The 23,461-nt window shown below is 37.0% G+C and overlaps 2 protein-coding genes and 1 non-coding gene across 5 annotated transcripts; 2 read left to right on the top strand and 1 right to left on the bottom strand.

Moving 5' to 3' along the window:
- Positions 1 to 1,125: 1,125 nt before the first annotated feature.
- LOC123310089 (alpha-N-acetylglucosaminidase) lies at positions 1,126 to 6,287 on the top strand. Its single transcript, XM_044893467.1, has 16 exons — positions 1,126 to 1,294; positions 1,597 to 1,766; positions 2,051 to 2,226; positions 2,344 to 2,562; positions 2,755 to 2,916; positions 2,979 to 3,108; positions 3,212 to 3,357; positions 3,409 to 3,493; positions 3,605 to 3,754; positions 3,818 to 4,033; positions 4,660 to 4,746; positions 5,247 to 5,446; positions 5,514 to 5,634; positions 5,691 to 5,784; positions 5,843 to 6,013; positions 6,066 to 6,287. The coding sequence occupies exons 1-16, from the start codon at positions 1,237 to 1,239 to the stop codon at positions 6,245 to 6,247; spliced, it is 2,367 nt and encodes a 788-aa protein (XP_044749402.1). The 5' UTR covers positions 1,126 to 1,236; the 3' UTR covers positions 6,248 to 6,287.
- Positions 6,288 to 6,453: 166 nt separating this feature from the next.
- Positions 6,454 to 6,526, bottom strand: Trnak-uuu. The gene has a single exon. It is a non-coding gene; the product is annotated as a tRNA-Lys (tRNA).
- Positions 6,527 to 8,333: 1,807 nt separating this feature from the next.
- On the top strand, positions 8,334 to 23,189 carry LOC123309641. 3 transcript variants are annotated; one of them, XM_044892845.1, is made up of 13 exons: positions 8,334 to 8,556; positions 18,914 to 19,068; positions 19,126 to 19,388; positions 19,710 to 19,727; positions 20,165 to 20,272; positions 20,352 to 20,528; positions 20,590 to 20,803; positions 21,058 to 21,478; positions 21,535 to 21,699; positions 21,829 to 21,998; positions 22,073 to 22,240; positions 22,513 to 22,710; positions 22,826 to 23,189. In XM_044892845.1, the coding sequence occupies exons 2-13, from the start codon at positions 19,008 to 19,010 to the stop codon at positions 22,903 to 22,905; spliced, it is 2,043 nt and encodes a 680-aa protein (XP_044748780.1). In that variant the 5' UTR covers positions 8,334 to 8,556; positions 18,914 to 19,007; the 3' UTR covers positions 22,906 to 23,189. The 3 variants fall into 3 exon arrangements, with proteins under 3 accessions (XP_044748780.1, XP_044748779.1, XP_044748781.1); XM_044892844.1 differs by having other exon boundaries at positions 8,338 to 8,556; positions 20,352 to 20,531; XM_044892846.1 differs by lacking the exon at positions 19,710 to 19,727 and having other exon boundaries at positions 8,339 to 8,556; positions 20,352 to 20,531.
- The last annotated feature ends 272 nt before the right edge of the window (positions 23,190 to 23,461 follow it).

The following is a 23,461-nucleotide window of genomic DNA, read 5'->3' as shown; positions in this document are numbered from 1 at the left end:
TCCACGCCCTTGATTCAGTAAATAGTCTAAGTTTTGTGGAAATCTGGGAGATCGAAAATTTTTCAAATTTTCCATGCATATGGAAAATTTTCAATTTTTTGAAAAATATTTTTGGTCACCTATCGAAACCAAATTTATACTGTCGACTAATTCGAGGGCGTAGATAACGAATATGCAAACAGATATTTTTAAAAAAATTTCTTGTTAAAGTTATAGTCGATGGAAAATCGGGAATTTTGGACCTCCGCGGAAAAAATCATAAAACCTGAACTGTTCTCGGTAGATGAGTAAAAGTTGTTTCCTTCTATTCGCAAAGGATCAATCTATCTCCAAAAAAATCAGCATATGTTCAGCGCCTTCTTTCTGGCTGCTACAGCTCCTCAAAGTTGACCAATTTTTTTAGGGGCGCCATGCCCAGGAATTTTTTTTTCTCTGTTTACATTGTGGCTGAAGACATTAGTGAATGGGCAATAATATCGAAGTATTAACTGTTCCCAGCTATGGTACCCTTTATAACAAAGACTGATGATTAATAAAGTCCATATTATAGAATTCCTCGAAACTGCCAAATTTTCGATTCTCGGAAGTCTCATTGTAATATTATCTGAATTGTTATTCCATTTAAATACTCCACTTAATAATAATCAATATAGAATATAGAAGGTAGGTAAACATATCGTATCAATAGAAATTATTCCCAGATAATAATTAAGTGAAGTTCAGAGTTTATACCAAGAAGCATGTAAATGATGGATAGGGTATTAGTTACAAATTAACGATTATTATATATAAGTATCATTTTGAAATCCCTCACTCGTATAAATGCAATTGAGCGATATTTGTGATAGATATATACTTAGTAGATACATACTTTTCATTCAGAGAAATTTTCGAGCTGTAAAAAAGCAATCCGAAATGAAAGTATTGAAATACAATATTAAAAAGAAATGAAGATAACATCTTAGTGATTGTTTTTGAAGACGATTAATACATATCAATTCCCTTGCGATGAAATAAGAATTGAAACAGTTAGAACCCAAAAATGTTAGAATCCAATCCTCCCTTTTCGACCTTCTTGAATGGCAATTTCCTAATTGAGAAATCAAAATGAATGAATTATTGAATGGAAGCCTAGTTCTGCAGTGGGTCTTTTCAAAGCCTCCTGCAGCTTGTCTAGGTCAAGAGTTCCTTTATTGTTGTTATTATGGTTAAAATTTCATAATTTTGAGAATCACAATGAAATGCTTTTTGGTCTTAGCGTCAATCTGCCTAATAATTGGTTGCCAGTGCGATGGTGAGTTGTTGTTGTATCAGCTTTTCTTCAATATCAGGCTCTGTTTCAGATCTTTCATGATTTTTCGTGAAATTTTGTGGTTACAAAAATTTTTATACCATCGATATTTTCATTTATTTTTCGTGGTATTTTGGCAGATCAGTTGTATAAATAAAACATCGATAACTCTAAGGAATTTTGGACTAGGTGACGAGCGGTTTATTTCTCATTCATTGTGAGAGATTATTTTTTACGATCGTTATTTTTATTGAGTCCTAAATTGGAAAGTGTTATTAGGTATAGAAAATCATTTCCATTTTCAGATTTCGGGTCAACCTTGGGTCATCTGACGGAAAACAGCCGTCGTAACAACGAAGGACAAGCAGAGGCTGTTAGAGGTCTCATAGGGAGGCTCCTTCTGAAAGAACAAGCTGAATATTTTAAAGTGGAGGTTGATTCAAGCCAAGCAACCGATGAAAAGGACTTTTTCAGAGTGAGTGAAAAGGGTTGGTTATTTCGCGTCTTTGAGTACGAGAGTTTCTCTTGTTTGTCGTATGCAAAAAATTCTACTAACGCTTAAATGTCTTGAACTTGGAGAATGTTAATATTTTTACTCAATCGGAAAGCTCAAATTCCTTTATACTGAGCTGGAACTGCAAAACGATTTTTGGTTTATCGCGTTCTATGAAAACTCTTCCGTAATTTTATACAGTGTGTATAATTGGTAATAGTCCAGTGTTTCGAGATTTCAGTTTCAGCCTTATCTTCAATTTTCAGCTAAAATCTGAAAACGGCACCATCAAAATATTTGGAACGACTGGTGTCGCTGCAGCATCAGCTTTCAACTATTACCTGAAGTATTATTGTAAGTGTCACTTTGGTTGGGAAACCGAACAACTCGGTCTTCTCCCCAAACTACCCCCAGTTGACGTGGAAATAAAGTTCAATGACAGGTAGGTAGTGGAAATTTGATCATTTAATCGCTGGAAATCATTTTCCTGCTTCGTATAACTTTTCAAGAACAAGAGAAGTATTAGAAAGAGCATAAAATACGAATCCGTTGTTTTCAGATTCAGATACTATCAAAATGTTTGCACGACAAGCTACAGCTTCGTCTGGTGGGATTGGGAAAAATGGGAGAACCATATCGACTGGATTGTCATGAATTCTTTCAATTTGGTCCTGGCTTTCAATGGTCAGGAAGCTATATGGACGCGTGTATATCGAGAATTGGGACTAAGTCAAGATGACATCGATGATTACCTAAGTGGACCAGCTTTTCTGTCATGGTAAACCGGATTATTGGGTTGTGAACTTATTTTCAATAATCAAGAGATTCTATCTCCTTGAATTGACGACCAACATATTGAAAGTTTTAGTATTCTGCACTATTATTCAAGTACTTGATCATTCTTTAGCATCAGGCATCAATTTTTTCTTTTGCAAGACATGGCGAATCATGACCTGCGTTTTTTCCTCAGGTTGAGAATGGGCAACATAAGAAAATGGGGAGGTCCTCTCTCTGAATCATGGCATAACAGGAGTTTAAATCTGCAGAAGCAGATCGTAACGCGTCTGCGAAGTTTTGGCGTTACAACAGTTCTGCCAGCCTTTGCTGGGCATCTACCTCGAGCCTTCAAAAGGTAAAGCAGAAAAATTTCAGTCGGTTCCTGATAGGGGACAATCGTTTTCTATAATTTTTCAGGTTATATCCTAAAGCTAATATGGTTAAGCTCGGAACATGGAACAATTTCAACGATACCTACTGCTGCCCCTATTTTTTGGATCCTACAGAAGAGCTCTTTCAGAAAATAGGCAAAATGTTTATTCAGAAGGTAATTTCATTATGTTCTGATATAGTTAGGAGAATGTATGTCAAATTTTCGATTAAGAAATTCTAAAGAGAAGTGTTGGAAAAAACAATAACAATATTTTCAGCAAATAGCAGAATATGGAACAGACAATGTATACAGCTGCGACAGTTTTAACGAAAATACACCTCCCTCCACTGACTTAAGCTATTTAGCTAATGTGAGCAGTTCAATATTCAAAGCAATGACCGGTGCAGATTCAAAAGCAATTTGGTAAGTATTTTTCCACTGGAAATGTTTGGAAGTCTTCTAATCACATTTCAGGTTGATGCAAAACTGGCTCTTCGTACATGACGCCTCATTTTGGACCAAAGATAGGGCCAAAGCATTGCTAACCTCTGTTCCAAAGGTAGGAACCCCTTCATAACAGGCAATATAAGCTCTGATGAAACTAGAATTGAAACTTTTCATTGCCTCCTACACGTATTCTAGTGTTTACTAACAGAAACGTCCGTTACAGGGAAAAATAATAGTGTTGGACCTTCAATCTGAACAGTTTCCGCAATATTTCATGCTGGACCAATACTTTGGACAGCCGTACATCTGGTGCATGCTTCACAACTTCGGAGGAACGCTTGGTTTATTCGGCAATTCCGATATTATAAACGAGGTGACTAGAATTCGAGATGAATGTCAAACATTTTTCTCAATTCTTTTTTTGAAACTATTTCAGAGGCCCATTGAGGCGAGGAAAGCCGTCAACAGTACCATGATAGGTACTGGATTGACCATGGAAGGTATAAATCAGAATTATGTCATCTACGACCTGATGACCGAGACTGCATGGAGGGATAAGCCAACCAATCTATCGGATTGGTTCGCAGATTACTCGGTTAGGAAATACGGTGTTGATAGTCCTATTATCAAGAACTGCTGGCGTTATTTCCAGGTTTGTACATATATATTACATTTTTTTATCGCCCTATTCATTCTTTTCTGGAAGTACCTACTCACCTGTTGGCTGGCCTCGGCTACGTCGCCGTAGTTGCCAATTCCCTCAGCTCTGAAGAGGTTTCACCAATTTCGATATCGTTACTGCTATCTATTATTCATTATTGTAAAGTTCTCCGGGGTTAATTAATTGATTTATGTATTTACACAACTAATACACTAATTTATGTACAAAGACTTACTTTAATTTAACTATACATACTTACTAATTTACTTACACTATTTTGTACTCTGTTACTCTTCGGAAATTCACTGTACTCTCTCTATTTAGAACAGTAACTGCCTCTCGAGCCTACCGCGCGTCTTTTATATCGATACACCCGTGTTCGAGAATATTGTCGCAGCAACGAGACTGATATGCACAGTGTTCCCGATGTTTTCGAGCGGTGGCAGGGGCGTATACAGAGGATTCGAACTTTACATTATTATGAAAACTAATATTCAAACCATGTTAGGAGTAGCATTTCTTCAAAACATTCTGTTACAGTAAAGAAGTACTTTGCTTGATTATAAATGGCACTGGAATTCTATATTTTTGTCATATAATTCATGATTTCATTCCAGAAAACCCTTTATAACCTCAAAACTCTACGTAGAATGAGGGGACAATACACCTTAGCAAGAACTCCTAGTTGGTCTATTAAACCTTGGGTGAGTATTTATTGGTGAGATTGAATAGACGTTGCCAATAACAAATAACAAGATTTTCCTTCAATAATTATTTCAACAGGATTAGAAAAAAGATATGTATATAACGAATGAGGAAAACACTGAAGTCAAGAGTCACTCTTCAAACAGGCAACAAACATACAGAAAAAAATTACTAAACTGAGATTAAAACTGATGAAATAAGTTCAAATGAAAAAGTAGTTAATAGTAGAAAATATACAGGGTCTAAGAATAATAGTTGCGAAAAAATTCAAGCGGTTATACCTTGCCAAAAAATAGTGTTTCTTTCATACAATTTTTTTTGAGCTGCCCCTGCTGAGATACAGCCTCTAAAGATGGCACCTGAAAAGCAGTTAAACATATAGTAAACGTTAATGTAATGAGATCGAATATTTCATTGTTTTCCTCTTTTCAGTTAGTATTTTTATTTTAATGAAAATTTGCTTTTTCTTTTTTTTTCGTGAATGTTGATTTTATTGCAGGCGTGGTACGACACCAGGAAATTCATCGTTGTCTTCGGTGATTTCATGGAAGCCAGACATACAATTCCAATATTTGCGATAAATTATGGTTATTATCATGACATGGTGGACATGACACGACAAGCTCATCAAGTGATGTTCGACATGGCTTACGAAGCAATGAAACGTGCCTTCAAAAAAAAACAAATCAGTGAATTCCAGTAAGTTTATCCCCACTCTCCTTCAGAAATGAATAATTACGTGTTGAAAATCTGAAAAATTTTTTAGGTCGTTGGCAAAATCTGCCGTATATATCCTCGATAACCTGGACCAAGTGTTGTTGACTGATGACGCTTTCTCCCTGGACGAATGGATCAAATCTGCTAGAAAAGCAGGCTCAACACCTGAAGTGGGTACCATGTATATTTTCGAAAGGTCAATTAATTTTTTTCTTATTTTCCGTAGGAGAAGGATTTGTTCGAATATAATGCAAGGAACCAAGTGACTTTATGGGGGCCCAACGGGGAAATAATGAACTATGCGATCAAGCAATGGTCAGGTGGGTCTCGTGAAGGAAATAAATCAGGTTTTTCAATCTGATGGAAATCTTGTTTCAGGTGTTGTTTCCGACTTCCTTCGGCCAAGGTGGAAGTTATTCCTGGACTATTCGAATGATATTCTCGTGAAGAATGGAACTTTCAACGAGACTCACATAAGACAGCAAATGTTTGAAACTGTAGAGAAGCCGTTCACTTTCAAGAAAACCGAAATATTTAGAAAGGCGTCAGGTAAGACTTCAGAAATGTGGTGATTAGTTTTGATGATGCCAATTATCCTCAGGAAACTTCACGAATCTGTTGGGATTCAAAACACAAAAATGGTGGAAAATCTTTCAATCTTTCTGTAAGATGAGCAAGAAGGGAAGAAATAATGAATACAAGTTGGACCTGAAAACCATCGATGGTTTGTTTGAAGAATCACCTTTCACTGATGATGGAATAGAAGTGAAAATGGTTAAATAATACTGTATAATCGTTTATGTACCTAAGTTTTTTTACGTATTCCTAAAATATAAAAATTTTCAAATAATCAAAACCATATTGACACTCTGTATAGACTTGAGGACATACTCTTAAGAAGTCTCTGTCAAATTTCACAAGAGTGTGAATAAATTTTCAAGAGTGGGTTCGTCAAGAACCATCAGCATGAATTCTCCAAACAAAATAGACGCCCGAGCAGGGACTTGAACCCTGGACCCTTGGATTAAAAGTCCAATGCTCTACCGACTGAGCTACCCGGGCTTAGTGACTTAGGCAACTCTCCGAAATGTGAAATTTCTGAAATAATTGGAATGTGACAAAGAGATTTTCTCACCATGTTACGACCGGTATTTTACGGCTCCAGACGATACAGAATATTCATTAGCTCTCGACAAGGCGTCGTGGGTGTAGGACCAAAAGCTACAACAAAGCCTTGCCTGACCCAAAGAGAAAAAGAAAATGATGGGAGTATACATAAGTGAAGTTGTGCGTGGGTTTTTGTTGATTGCGTGACAACCTGCGATTACTTCCTCTGCAGAGGCAGTGAACTCCATCTGATCATAATTTGTTGTGCTCTAATTTTTCCTACATGCTATGGCGAAAGTAAAATAGAAAAAATCCAAGTATGCCGTGTATGCTACTCTTTGATATTGAACAATTTTGAGGATCTCATTTCAATAATACTTTGTGGTTTCTAAATACTCACGGTACATTAATTAGGAAGCGTGTTTTTCTGCTTGAATTCTTAAATGAAGTAGACTTTGCCTTTGTGACATGAATTCGCTCTTTCAAATTTGTCTAGATCATGGTACAGAATCGTCCAAACCATAAAAAAAAGAAACCCATTTAAGATCCTTCTTGAACCCTTAAGAGGCGAGGAATGGGAAAAATTGGAGTTCCTTGAAATATCTCCCAGTAGATTCTCACAAACATTCGACGTACCTCAAAATTTAAGGCCTACAGGTAAGTTAATCTAGCGGAGGACCGCGACAACTATTCACGATGTTGGAGAAATGGTGGATGCACTCAGAAAGATAGATACATTTGGTGGATGCGCTTTGCTGGAGAGAATAGTGAATGCTCTCGAAGTAAAAGAAGATGGCGACGTTGAAGTGATAATAGAATAATATGAGAGTAAAGAGAACATCAAAATGATGCAAGGCTTGCCTGGCCTAGACCTTGAGGCTGCATAATAATGATATTATAGTATGCAAGGCTACTCTAATCTGTCACCTTGAGTCTTTTTTTTTTTCCTAGCCTGTCACCTTGATTTTTGATGTTCAATGACTGTATAATCGTAATACAGTATACCTATTCCTACAAAGGATTAAGCACTCTCCCGATGCAAACGGTGTAAACCAATAGATTCCCATCGGTGGTCGTTGATGCGGTCAAAAGTCCGGCGCAGCTATGAGCTCAGGTAAGTCGGTCTCACCTGTGCCTTTGTGATTCCTCGTCTTGAAATTCATGCTCCCCTATGTTCCATTCTACTTGCTCTCGACAAAAGAAGATTGGAAATGAGATTTTGCCTAGGGTCAGAGGTGCGTATGACGCGTTACCGGAGAGATTTGAACGTTGGAAAGTGAGAGTTTAAAATGGGAATCTAGCGCACTAACGACATGGAATTAATCAACCAGGATTTAAGGGAGGTTTGAAATGTGATGAATAAAAGTACCATTTATGAGGTACCTTGACAGAATCTATGAGGATGTAGGCGTAGGTATACAAGTGAGGAGGTTTGAACTTGGAACACTAGATACTAAGTAGAAAGGAAGATTGAGGAAAGGAACCTTCCTCCTCAAATCCTCTAAAGAAATCAAATAACAGATTTTCTGTAATCTGCAGCTTGCACCATCAGTCACTATCGGTCACTTGGGTTTCAAAGTTGATAAAGAGTAAAATACACTTGTTAAGTACCTTTAAGTGAATAGAAAAATGCACCTGCAAGAAAGAGTTTCAAGAGTAGGAAAAAATGCAGAAAGGGAATCTCATAGGTACAATATGCGAGAAAAGCAGTGTCGCGCTTATGGTTCAAACGGATCTCTCCTATCCGCAGGTTGAGAGAGTGGTCGCAGGAGAATCCACACCAGTTGCCAGCGCAACTGCCGTGGGAAAAGTTATACGAAAATAGTCCTGAAAACGATCTGCGAATTTTACGAAAAATTGTGTTTTAGTGTGGATTCAAAACGACTTTTTTTTAGTGACGAACCGTATTTTTCTGTTATTGTGCTTCTAATTCATCCTGTGGATTATTGAGTGAAATAATTGATGACCTTTTCTCTAAAATTTTCGTGAGTATCTTCACTCAACTTTATACTTTCGTTATATTTCTGTAATAGATTATTTTATTAAAAAAAAAATAGTCACAGTGTAAACTGTAGAACTATAAATAGTATCATATAAATCGATCGCATGTTGCAAGGCAAGAAAATAGAGTATGCATATGCACACTACTCTATTACTGCTTCAAACTGTTGTGAAAGAAAAGCGAAAGATGAATAGGTTATTAGGGATCATTTTTGTTGAAAAATCTGGCCCAATTCTTCAAAAGGTCATCAACACTTTTTTTCACTAGGAACCATTTTTTTCATCAATAGTTATAAGATTAAGAACTCTATAGGTCACTGGGAAAAACCTCAAAATTGTACTAAACTACAGTAGAATAATCTAGGGACCATTTGAAAACCAAAGAGTATATGCAGTGTATATGAAATTTGAATTTCCTTCGTGTTATAAGACGAAAATGATACTGAAATCTGGGGATGATGAAAAGCTTATAAATCTTGTTGTTTTTATTTAAATGAAAACACTGGGTACTAGCCAATTCTTTTGTTTACGAACGCCGCTGTAAATATTTCAACAATATGCATTAGGCTGAACTTGAGAGGAAAATAGTCACATATCTGATTTAAGGCAGGTCTGAAAATGAGTTTGTCTCACAAAAGGAGGAACCAGGGGGTGACACTTAGATGGAAAATTCTGGATACGACAGGGAGAGAAATTATACATTTTAACTGGATTAAACACACCTGGCGTGACATTGATTAATGGATTTATTGGAAAATGAATTTTTCAATGTCCAGGTGAACGATGAGCATTTTCCAAGCCATACCGTTGTTTGTTATTCACTTCGTGGATAATTAATTTCCAATTAATTCGAAAACTCAAAAGATAATAGGCATTTTCGATTCGTGGATGCAGTTTATTGATACTCCAACATGAATGTTTACAAACATTTATAATGCAGTTATTTGATTAGAAGAAAATAGTTGAATAACAGTGGGAAAATCTCTATATGAATGGCTAAAATGATAATTTTCCACTTTCTAACTTCGATGGAAATATGAGCTTTATTTCTCACTCTAATATCATAAACATTTTCCTCCTTTCGATGAAAGTATTACAATCTTTCAATCCCCACAATAATCTGGACCATTTTTCCCCTAAATTCATCCCGCTAATCTCGATTGATACCAATCGAATATGATAGATGTCGGTTGACAATCAAAGTGACAATCCACGTCACTCCAGAAATGTTTCAGTCTTTTCGTCTCCACCTCAGGCACTCCGGGAAAACAGATGTTCAATTTCCCAGACGCTAACCATGTTGAACAAATGGATTTGGCATCTTCGGTGAAACCTTATCAGACTATTTGAAAGCTGGTGAAGTGGAGGAAAAGAGAAAAAGACGCACAGTATCAATATAACGCGAAGATCTATATTTCAAGCATATCTGAAAGTTGGTTGTATGTGGAAAGTGGTTTACAGACATGGGAGGACCATGGATGGGCTTAACGTAGAATGCTTGAACTGTTCCAACAGCGTTTCATTTTACTCTCTGACTCCTGAATACCAATTTGAGATCTCTGTGTTCTTTTTCTAATGTCATATGGTATAATTCAGCGTAATCATGTTGAAGTAAGGAGGTGTTAAAGTAAGAAGATGTTAAAGTAAGAAGATGTTGGAAATTAGGAGGTGTAACATATTCTTGACAAGATCAAGATACTTCCTAGATCTCGTATGATGTTGAAATTCTAAAGGAACTCTTTGGAATTATCCATCCTAGTTTCCTAAGAGGGTCTTGCTTCTCCTGAAACTCTTTCTTGTGTGATCTTGTTTTTCCTGCTAGTTTTTCTGAGATTTCTTTGGCACCACATCATCTTCAAGCGGCTGACATAAAAGAATAAATCTCTAAATCTCTGCTAATTTCTCTCTAGGTCAATTTCAACACGTCTTCACGCAACCATATTGGCGTCTAATGAAATTGAACGTTAAAAGTTGAAAGGGGGCCATCAGCTAGCCGAACAACCCAAATTAACAATTTTCATCGTGTAATGGACTTGATAAAAGGGTGCGAAACTCAGATAAGGGTGCACCTCCAAGTCCATCCTACGCGTTTTTACGTGCAACAATACAATACGCCATCATTACTCATTTCTGGCCAATTTCAGTAGATATATTACCGGTCGTGACCTACATACGTGTCGTGGATGAATACAAAAGTACAGTTTTTCATTCATTACGTGATGTTTCTAAAAATAAATCGTGGGTGAACCGCAGAGATGAGTGATTCGACATTAGGGCCATCTGTCCCACCCATTTGCGAACGTCGCTGACGGTTATGGAATTCGTAAAATCACAGGAAATCAAAACGCGATATTCTGCGAATGTATACGTAATCCATATATGGAAACGTGGTTATCCTGTCATCGTTTGGCCGTAAATATTGATACTTCGGCTGCAGCTGCAAACCAAACATTTACCTCACACATAAGCTGACACGACAACATATTATTCGAATATAAGATAAATCACATCCATATAAACTGGATTAGTCTAAACCAAGGTACAAATGGCACTCATTCTTCTCTTTTCAGATGTTTCCTCGAAATGGGATCGCCTTTGATCCCTCTGTTTTCCTTCGAAGGCTTTCTCAGTACTAAAGGTCGGATCCATAGCTACATGACCTAAGACAGCCACGTCCCTTGCTTCGTTCTCTTTTTGTTTCCGACTGAATCAGTTGCGCAACCCAAGCATCTAGTTTTAGATCATTTCAAACGAGAAATCTGATGATTTTACTTTGTGCAACTCACTTTCCTACCCCTAAAAGATTTGATATCGAAGAAAATATTCATGATAGATTTAAAACGGATTATATTTCCTTATTTTCACCGCTATATCTACTCATTCCCTCTCTGGAATTGTCCCATATCTTGAACTATAAAAATTTTATGTCTCCTTCTCTATGTGGGATTTATGGCTCAGTTTAAATGGGTTGAATGATGGAAATAGTTGTCAGTAATCTTCGTAACCGTTTTCAAGAGAGCACGAAGAGTTTTGATAAGTTTCGAATGAAATCTTTCGGTCAGTATCTTCTTGGCATTTTATGATATGCCAGAAATGGCATAAATCAATCTTCAAAGTCCATATATGGCCCAAATGCTTTTGGCGTAGAAGAAAATGAGGCACCAAAATGATTGATCATCCAAGGAAAATGTGTCTAACAAACTGAGGCAGTGGTACTGAAAATAAGAACTCTTTTGGATATTTCCTTCTCGCAGTCACAAATATGTGAGTTTTCTGCTTTTTTTTATATTTACGGTTCTGATTAGAGTGGCTGATCAACTGAATATTTCCTTTGATAGAGTTTCGTGGCAGAGGCAGGTTTATTAAGGTCAAAACACCATCAATCTCTACATCATTCTAGTTGATCCCAGTAATTCTAGGTTGTGCAGATCGTGTTATCATAAAATTTTATTTTTTTCGTGTTGTTGGTCCTGAGGCTGCTTGTTCATTTTAACAGAATCTCAATTTCCACCAAAGCATGAATTATCACCCTTATTTTTTACAACTTTCCCCGTAACAAATTATAGTGTCACTATTTGCAGTCGTAAGTTACGCAAAGCCTCTTATAAAATTACAGAAATTACTGCTCGTTTATTTTTACGACGCCATTCCAACAACGTCCACCTTATAAGGATATCTGGACGAGTTTCTATTGAAAATTACAGATCCAACATGGCACTCTAGATTAATAGCTCATTAGAGTCGGATATTCTGATTGCAACATTGTCGCTACGCGTTATTTTCGATCGAAAGGCAGGATATTAGGTATTGATTTTTTGCTTGGAAATAGATCCTTAATGACCCAGTTGCTGGTCGTTTTTCGTGGAAATTACCACGTCAAACGGACCGACGGTAGTTACTTTTCCGGCGTTTTCATTGCAGGCCAATAAAAGTGGCGATAAAATTGGAAAAGTTTCATTTCTGTCGGGGTAGTGGAGGTAGAATGATTGAAAGTATAATTTTCATTGCGGAAAAGTGTTTTTATGGAGTATTCAGGATAAGAAAGCTGGGAGAATGAGGAATGCACACGATCCTTCAGAATTCTATCGAACGATGTTTTCCAGATCGACCTTCCAAAGTTTAGCTTCAACATTTCTGCAAAAATGTTATGTGACGGTTCATACATATCACAAGAATATTTCACTATCCGTTTTGCAGCCATATCCTCCAACAGTCTGTGCCTAATGAACTCGCCATGATGAAGTTAAACATCATCGAATACAATGCCGTTCCACCTACTGGCTATGTTCTATTATAGAAATTACTCAAACCATGGTACACTGACTTCGATATATATCACTGGAGCATATCCATGTTAAATATTCTTAATGAAGGCATTCTTCTTTATCACACCCATGCGTGGTAGACTCTTGTTGATGAATCTCCATGAAGAGCGAAAGATTTTTGAAGAAAATTATCCTTGACCACCATATAGATTCTTCAGTCGATATTTGCGTAAGTCATGACTCAATTTGAGTCCTACAAATTAGTGGGAACACCACTTTTTGTGGTCAGTATGTTTGTTATAGTTTGAAATGAGGCTAACGTGGAAAATCTTCTATTTAAACGAATTCATTGAAGTAACCATGAATGTTTCGAAGAAGCTATACCGCATTGGATACACGTCTGGGGAAGCTGACAAGTTTTTTCTGGAATGGTTTCTCCTTTTATGACTTCAAGAATCAATCACTCTAAATGCCTCTTTTCTTCTTCTGCTTGCTGCATTGAATGATGCTCATATTTTTATGCGATTCGTTTAGAACTGGTTTCGGCGTCTCTGACTTTTTACAATTGGTTTGGCGGGGACAGTGTCTCTTTGTCTCGTTCTTAGAAAAGAAAGGGCCATAATCAAGATTGATCTTCAACGAGTGGACGTATTCAAATCGCAATTCTGCAGGAGCAGCTGCAATTTATTGAGGATAAGCTCGAAGGCATAATAAACTTCTAATATATATGCTTGGAAGTTTGCTTCTGATGACACAGATCCATACTAATTAGGTGTGTCTACCTGGAAGCTAAGACGTTAACGGAAATATTATGCGAGTTGAACCTTACAAACAAGGACTGTCCTTCCTATAATATGTAAGACGCTTTTTCGATACTTATGGCGATTTTCTTTAATGGATCTTCATAAACAAGCAGTGAAATATTTTTGGTAACGATAGGTTTCATACTGTACAAAAATAGTTCTCTTTGAAATCAAAAAAGGAAGAAACGTATATTCTTAGTCACTGTCTAGAGTCTAGAGTTTACTGACTTCAAAGAAGAATGATCATTATCAATCTTCCTAATGATATGGGATATAGACAGTGGTTGTAGTTTATTTCATCAAAACTAATAGTAAGTAGGTGGCACATGAATTAACAAATTACATTTCAAGGTCTGCAACATTTTCAATTTCGTTTAATCTTCAATCAGATATGAACAAGACACTTATTATGAAGTAGCAAACTTATGTTATTGTTCCTAGGCAGAATATTGCTTTTTCAGAAAAATGCTATTACAGTGATTGAATTAACTTCTTGGAGGAAATTCAGTGTTAAGAATAATGAGCCCATCTTGAAATACTTTCCTCAGAATAACTAAGGTTTCTGCAGCTGTACTTCCTTTGGCTACATCTTGTTGAAAAGACCTAACTATCGGATCATTCCTCAAACATCAATGAAGCTATAGAAGACAAGATAATTTCTTCTTCAAAATGTTCTACTGTTAAATTTCCATCATAGGATATAGATCCCACAATTCGTATTATGGTTACACAGAATATCGACCTTCAAAATTCCATAGCCTAACCAATTGTCATCTTGTTTATTTCTTCCCTAAATTCGTCACCCTTGCCACCCAACATACAGAGTATTCTAACTGAAGGACGTCTTTGACTAATCATCCACAACTGATTTTTCCAAAACCCATTCAGAGACATAGACACACCATAGACAAGAGTGTCTCTCTGGACACACCCTCTCAGGATTCATTCAGTCTCAACATAACAACAGACTGTTTCGCTCGATGTGTAAATATCCTCTGCACAATTCTTGGAACTTTCATCTGACGAAGCGCTCCTACCTTATTTGCCTTAAGCAGCATTGCAAAACTGACGATGATCTCATCTTGACTCATTGAAATTCTGAGAGGGCATCCTTTAAAATTTAAGACCTTATGGTCGGGCGAGTCAAGTTCCAAATCTGCACATGCTGAATTTTTTCGCTCACATCCGCTTCACGAATGCCCAAAAGAGTATTGGAACCGGAATACACAATGTACAGGCAGAAATGTTGACCAATAACAATAACTTCTGATGGTATGAGAACCGATAAAAAAATAATACGTACGAAGTTGTGCCTAGTCGATGTAATTCAATCTTTTGGCCATGTGACAAACTTTGGTCGAGAACGATCTCATTTTCAACTGCTGGATGTTTGATAAACGAAACATTTTCAGAGAGTCTGGATAGATGAATGGGGTCTAAGCACACTATGAGGAGAACAAATGGCAAGGAATAGACATGGAGCAAACAAAGAGAAACTCATCACCGAGTTTTCGGTAAATATTTCACCCCTGCAGACAGTTCGATGAGAATTTGGCTGTATTGAACAGTGTGGTACGGGAGGGATAGATGAATTCTACCTTCTCGAGGAACATATTCTGTCCAACCCACTCTTCCAATAAGATAAGGAACGATCATATGTAGTCAGAATTGCTTTTGCCCGTTTTGAAGACAATCAAGTAGATTTGTTGCCTTGGCCCTCTAGATCTCCCGATTTTTCACCCATAGAACACGTCTCGGACATTATGGGTTAGCGAAACGTGTGTGGTGGTTTAAAACCTCACTTTTTTATAATCTGTTTTAAGTTCAATTATGGATTTTCATCAAGTATCTGCCAGATCAATCCTGTACATCATTATGCTAAAGTTTCTAAATGTATTACTTCGGTCATAGAGAAGGAAGGAGGAAAATTAATACCCGTCAATAACGGTTGGATCATTTTGAGAGTTTACATACAGGAAACTGGTGATTAATGAATGCTAAATTAGTCGAGAGTTCCTCTTTACTATACGATCAACAATATCTAATTTTATATCGGCACAACCAAAACAAATGGCACGAGTTCTATGTTTTTTTTTTCATTGATATTCATTGACTGTCGTTGTTGAACCTTTTTGTGCCTCACATAGTTCCAAATAAATTGGAGAACTCCTGAAAATTCAAGGGAAAATTATTTCATATCGCTTAGAGAATAACTACCAGTACTATTCTTCTTCTTTTTCTTTTCGAATGTTTCCGTTTTGTAATATTCAAAAATATCACTGCCTATACGTATAATCTTGATATCTTCACAAAGGCTAGCAAATACAAAATTGCAGAGCCAAGAATATGTTCCAACTGCCGAAATGAATATCAAAAGGTCCACACTAAAATGATTTTCCCTTGCTGCAAAACACAAGACGAAGATAAAATATCCATAAATAATGGACTCTCTCAAAACGTTGACATTATTTTCTCATTTCTATTTATAAGAGGTTCAAGAATACATGGGCAGATTCAAACGAGAAGATAAACAAATTTCGCTTGAGTCCAGAGTTGTAATCAGTACAATAATTCCCAACATCTTTCTCTCAGAACGTCCAGAAGGTATAAAATATATCAAGAATTTATTTGCCATGCCAGCAGAATGAACCAGGTGTAACCACTTGTTCAAATATAAAATATCGTGCCATTATTGGAATTAAAGAAATATGGGCAAAAGAGAAGAAAGATCATTCAGAGTGATCAATATATAGTAGCTGAAACTTTTTCTATCGATGGAATCTGATGGTTTCTTTTATTTTGAACAAATTATTGCTCAGAACTATCAAATTCCTAGCCAATATGACAGCTAGTTATTGTGCAAACAGAAAATTGAAATATTTCTTGATGGCCCATAGAATATTTATATCTCAGAAAATGACCTCTTAGCCTACAGTCGATACAAATGCCAAAACTATAAAGAAACTAGAAACACTCGGAGGTGATGTCACCGCATTTAAATAAATTGAACAACACACGGACAAGAATAGACTATTACTTCAACCCATTCTCCATTGCTGAAGCTCGAGACCATTCAGAAATTTCACGAAAGACGAAACCAACCATTGTGGGTTTGAAACGTGGAAATTCTACGAGAAAATTCCATTAAATTCGTTCGACTGCGAGAAATGTCATCTGTGTTATTGTTTACCCGACTTCAAAGACGAAAAATTGAGCCACTGGAAATAGAAATCGATGGAAGCTGTAAGGAACCTTTAAAACAACGTTTCGAATATAAAACTGAATCGTTTTGCTCGAGAGGAAAATGGAAAATGGTCCAAATTTCACACTCTGATTCATCATTTCCCAATTATGACAAATTGGTTCGATACTTCCAGTAATGAACCTTCGGAATGAAGCATAAAGAAAACTCCCCTCTCAAATATCTACAGGCTTTTTTCCAGAGCTACTCGACAAGAATTTAGAAAATTTGATAGTCCCTAATGACTACAGAAGATCAAGTAATCCTTAAAACGCATAAACCCTTATCGCAATTTCCAATCCTACTGTAATTCCTTTTTTCCATCCACCTCAACAATGAATCCTAGTCTAATTTTCAACCATGACTCAAACCGCAAACTGGGGTTATCTTTAGTTCAAGATGCCAGATATCTTGCATCTGAAGTTGTTGTATGTTGTCATTTCACAACAGTTTCAATAGCGATAAAAGATTCTATTTCATGCGAATTATGTCTTCCTGACAGTATGTTGGATCTGCTCCAACTTATTCCGTATTAATAAATCATTGTCCCGCTTATTTTTCGAGCGTGAAAAAAAAGTGGGTCACAAATGTTGAGAACGAACCTCAACTAATTATAGCGATTATAAAATCCTATTAAAGGACATTGTTAAGAGAAGGAATGGAATGTGGAAGATAATTTAATGCCCTATAATTACATTTCATTCGAATTATTCTACTGAGTTTTTCTGCTGAGGAATTGGTTTGCTCGCCCAAGATTTACAGCCTGGTGGCTGAAGACTCTATCACTAGAAGAGTTGCTCTTTCAGAATGTGTCACATTAGGATCTACAATGATTTTATTGAGAGATATTGTTGTCGAAAGTTCGAAAATTTGGAGATTTATTCTGAAGAGTTGAAAAGTTCCAGTGGTTAGTAGCCAAGCGGAGGCAAGCGTGAGCAGATACATTTCTCACACAAACAGTTTCTTCCTGCCTATAACTGTTAACTTCCCAGGAAATTACCTCCTAGTTTTTTCAAACCGTTATATCGAGAATATAATGAGAATATCCGATTCTACTCCAGCAAACTTAACTGCTTCATTCGTTAATCAACTCCTATACCTAGGCTAAAGTTAAAATCCATAACCGACAGGTAACCGACAAAGTGCCATAAAAACTGGTTCCATTATAGAATATAGAATATAAATTACAGTAAAGTCGTATTCCAATAAATTAACCATAAGGACGATAACCCATAGAGCGGTCATACGTTTAAAAACAACGATGATCTAACCCGATATGTACCTACGAATGCGTTTCAAAGGCTACAAATGTAAAAATCAAGGACGGCTCCTATTTGTTACGTCACTAATTTGAAATTATAATTGCTTCACCTAGTCCACGTTCTGTCCCACTATTATTTCATGCACCCATTGATTATTTACATTCAGAGGGCACGAAAATGCATCGCTGAAAATGGGGGAACTTTCTCATTTCACTTGCATTTCATTTCAAACTAGTTTTTCGTTTTAATCTAGAAATTGATCGAACCCTCAAAAAAATCGTCCACAAGTTTGACCATCGAGGATAGTCTACATGAATAAGAAGGAAATATCTCAAAAATGACTGAATTTTCAGTTTTTCAGGTCTTTTGCGTGAACATATCATATCATGAAAGATTAAAACCCGCTACAAGAATTCAGAATATTTATGTAAATAAATGCCTTTGTGTCGCAGTGTCATACAAACTTGATAAACACTTCTTGAACTGCCTTTGTTTACTATTTAGTATGACAAACATATACTGAGATTGCTGAATTAATCGCTCAATTACATTGTTTTTATTGGATTGACTTCCTTTAATTAACCAATGAGGTTTCCTTTTGCCTATTAAGGATCATTGCAAAAATTGAAATTTGATAAGGGGGATTTAAAAGTTTATATTCAGTTTTCTTGGAAGCTCTTTGCTAATATACCTACGAGGTGCGAATGGCTAATTGAAAAAAAAGTTTGTGTGCCTTGTGATTTTTTTTCTCATATTCCATATTTTTTCAGGCTGTGATGATTGGGCCTATGAGATGACAAGACTGACAACCAACATGACCTTTTGCATAGTGAACCGATGAGTGTGAGAAAATAGACATTGAAAATGTTCAAATACAACCCAAATTTGATTTCACTGAAATGTGTTATCTTTCTCTTTTTTGGAGGTGAGCTTTCGTTCAAGTTTGTCATTCCTTCCAGAAATTTTTTTTTTATTTTTTCAGCCCTCGGGAGCTTCTTTCCCTTCCTACCCCTCCATATGAACGATTTAGGGTTATCAAAAGATGAGGCGGTTACCATCACAGCAGTAGCAGCACTGGTAGCAACTATAGGCCCCCTTATAGTAGCCCCCTTGGCCGACAGATTGGCTGGAACATCATCAGGGGGAACCAGGAGCAAATCAGGAAAATATCTCAAGTTGATGATTGCAGTCTGTCTCATTCTTTCGGTGATATTTTATTGGCTGTTGGCTACAATACCGAGAGTTGTGAGTAAATATTTTTGATATTTTTGATCCATACTTTTGGATTGTTATTCGGATGGGGTAAGGTGTGAGTTGGCAGGATAATTAATATTTGTAGGTGGTTTTATGGGATAGAACATTAACATTTTCTCGCATATATACCTACTTATTTTTCTGTGTAGTGAGTAATGTTATAATTCATTGAATAATTGTGTATTTTCCATAAGATCTTACTTTTTCGCAAATCAAGAAACATTTTGAGCAGATAATTGTTCTGAAATAACATCATTTGAATTGAATCGATTTGTGTTCACCAGTTTATAATTTTTTTCTGTTACTTCACAGCCCAAGATACCTTCAAATGTAAGTTGAGTTGATACGTTTGGAAACTGCATCGACTTTTTCTGGAAAATAATATGCTATGGAAGCTAACAAACACAAAGCTGTTGAACTTTATGCACCCTACTTTCAATCGCCTTCTCCATTTGAAACTTTCATATTGATATTTTTCCTCACACTCTCATTGAAGATTCCACGTTGTTTCAAAACGAAGAAGGCGATTTGATAGAGCTGCACCAAAAATTGAATATGTTGCACATTCATTAATATTTCCCAAATATTTCTTCGTTCTATTTTTTTTATCGAACACTCTTTATCTTTTGTGTATATATTGTTTCCATTCTGCTTGCTTGGGTGACTCCATTAACGTCAAATTTGTGAATATCCAACTGTTCAGAAGCTATTTGAATATTAAAAAAAAAATTTGGAGACCTGCAACTGATATTTTATTACTTTTCCAGAAAAGAGGCCCTTTGAAAGTGAGTTTTATGTGTAATGAACATGGTGGATATGTACTGCAAGATCGCTGTGATAATGAGGAAACTTGCTATAATTGGAATAGTGAGATCGTAAGTATAAATGTTTATAAATCTACTTTCAACTGCATCACTACTGGATTTTGAATAAAGTCTTTCTTTCGCTTTCTAGGTGGGCACTGTATTGGTGAAAAATTGTGACTTCACATGTGAGGTGACCCCGTCGTGGACAAATGAGGTGATGACCGAACCACCAAATGGTGAGAACACCAGCAGCGGCCAAGAGGTATACAGTGAAGCTATCTACGAGGAAAACTCCGACTGGACGCCTCCCATCGAAGCAGAAATCGTGGTAGGCCATTTTCTACATTCTACTGAATCCCACCATATCCAACGATCACCTTTTTTAGCCTTCAGAAACGGTAACGACGCCCAGAGTGATCTACTTAGGGTTGGAGCCAATCCCTCACATGTGTCACGCGACAGGTCCTTCGAACAACAAGACGCAGATCTGTGACGTTTACACCCCGTACTCTGATCCCATACCTTTCGAGATCAGTCTGAAGCCTAACGAGAATGTCACTGGTTCTAACGACACAGAGAGTTTCTGCAGATACCCTATAGGTAAGGCGAAATAGAGTATTTAGAGAATTACTTTTTGGATCCATCAGGTGACTATGGTTCACGTCTTCATTAGACACTCTCGGTTTTAACTGTCAAATTTTTTGACAGATGTCACATGTCACTTTTTCTGTCAAAATTTGTGGTTTCCTTATGCGAGGAAGTGGGAGTCTTTCTCTCTACTCAGCATCGCTGTGGAGGTCACTGGGGAGATTAGCTTCGTACTTTTCTCTTCATGGAGCTTGTAACATTTTCAGCCACCGAGCTAAACTGCAGGATGCCCGCTGAAGTCATCCAGAAATTGAAGTCCGAAAACGAGTACTGCGAGCCCGTGATAGGTTGCGAGATCCACTGGCCGTACAACAACACGGACAGTTTACTGAGAAAATCCCAGTGCGGATATGGCAACATCAGCTTTTACCTCTACATCCTCGTCCGATCTCTTGGTGATATCTTCCCAGCGGCTGCTTTGGTGCTGATCGACACCGCTATCGTCATAGCTACAAGAGAAACGTCAACTGGTAGAGGAGATGTAGGCAAACAATTCGCTTTAGGTGCCCTTGGTCTGGCTGTTTTTCCACCCTTGGTTGGTTGGTTGGGCCATGGAAGCTTCTTGGTGGCTATCATCACCTTCACGATCTTAATGCTGGTAGCTGCCCTGATACTCATCTTGGATTCGTAAGGGGTTTCTTTCTTAATTGGGCACGTGTTCTTCATTTATCTTCTGATTACAGAAATATGCCTTTGAGTCCTCCCGAATGGTGGTGGCATACAAGATGCGGAATGCTAGCTCTACCCATGTCATCGGTCAGAAAATACGGGTTTGAAGTTATAGCTTTGGGAATTGTGTTTTTCTGTTTGGGGATATTCTGGAACGCAATCGATGCTTTCTTACCATGGTAAGTAGCTTTCTACTGCAGTATCTGTAGATTAAAATTCAAGTTTTGACAGTAATGATGAAAATGTAACATGTAGCACCGTCTGGTCGAAACGAAAGAAGGACTTCATGTTATTATTATTTCTTTTAGGCACATTGTAAAATTGAATAACCCATCAGCAGCAATCATCGGACTGACGTATGCCATCGGTGCCATACCGGCAGTGGCGTACCTAACATTTGCTGAGAAAATTGTCGACTATTGTGGACACTCGAATATTTTGATACTGTGCTTCGTCAACTACATTGTTCATCACTTAGGTTTGTACCACTCCTGCGTTATTATCTTCAATTTCCCCTTAGAATGTACTGAATTCTTGTTATTTTCTTTGCAGCTTTAGTTTTTATTCAAGAAGCATCCATCATCCTGATTTGTGAAATTCTCGAAATAGTTACCCTACATTTTATGTGGGTGACAGCCGTACTTTATCTCAGACATCTAGTCCCAAGGAAATATACCACTTGTGGTCAGGCACTGCCTGTTATAACCCATTTTTGCCTAGGTGAGTTTTCCTTGGACCAGTGAAAACTTTTCTCATCCATTTCTGTTTTCATATCGCAGATACTTGATGGAAAATATTTAACTGAGTTAACACGACTATACGTGTTTCGTTATCACAACATCAGCATCTTCAGGTGTATACAGTATAACTTTACCTATGTGAAGATGCTTTTGTGATAGCGAAACATGTGTAATGGTGGAATAACTTACCATATCATGTGATTCTAGTTTTTCTTATTTTCATGCTGACAAATCATGCCTTCATTTTTTCAGGGAGATTCGTAGGTGCCCTTTTAGGAGGACTAGCTTACTCGGAATATCCAGATAATTTCAAGAGGGTTCATAAATGGTTTTCAATCTCTGCAGCAGTAATTGCAACTATTTATTCCATTTCTTACCATTTCTATCTGAAATTCTACTGTATACCACCCACGCAACTACCGCCTGATCCAGCGCCATCTACTGTGCAACGTGAGTAGTATTTAACATGAATATGTGAACGAGGTTTAGTTTACACGTCAAAAAATTGCATTTTTACAGGCGCCAAAGGATTTCCATCAAAACTGAATCTTCTCTTATGTTTCAGATATGAATGGCAACGGAAATTACACGCCTCTCAGAGTTTATCACAACAGCAGCTCCAAGAAAGGGCACTTCCGCTATTGAGGACGATCGCCCTCATCGAACCTACCTGTGTTCTTCACTCTGTATATACAGAACTGATACATTTTTATACCTTCATCCACTGTATATAGAATGTAATATTTCATCGGAATTAAGCATTAAGTCCAATCAAATTTTATTGCTTCTCGCAAAACCAAATTTGTAGATATATCTCTAACGTTTTGTTGTGTTTAGCTTCGACGTCTTTTTTGAGAATCCTCTAAACATTTTATATTTTATATATTTGATGTATTTATATTGCAATAAAAATGCTGAATTAAATTATTTTCATTTTGTCTCATTTGTGGTCAGTCAAGATTATCAAAACACTCGTGGGTTTCAATTAAGTTTCCCGCACTAGTGCGGGAAAGTGAATTACTTACTTTCTCGTAGGAAGTATCATTTGAGGAGTAAAGTAGGAGAAACTTACTTTACTCCACTTTACCATGATACTACACTCCACTTTACTCATGAGTTTGGAATTTTTTTCTACGATCTTATTTCCTTCACTCCTTTCAGTTTCTAAAATGTCACTTTTCCACACCAGTGCGGGAAAAAT

This window comes from Coccinella septempunctata, chromosome 3, assembly GCF_907165205.1.
Source record: "Coccinella septempunctata chromosome 3, icCocSept1.1, whole genome shotgun sequence".
In the NCBI taxonomy this organism is placed as follows: domain Eukaryota; kingdom Metazoa; phylum Arthropoda; class Insecta; order Coleoptera; family Coccinellidae; genus Coccinella; species Coccinella septempunctata.
The sequence above is the reverse complement of the archived record's forward strand: the minus strand, read 5'-3'. Positions and strand labels throughout refer to the sequence as shown.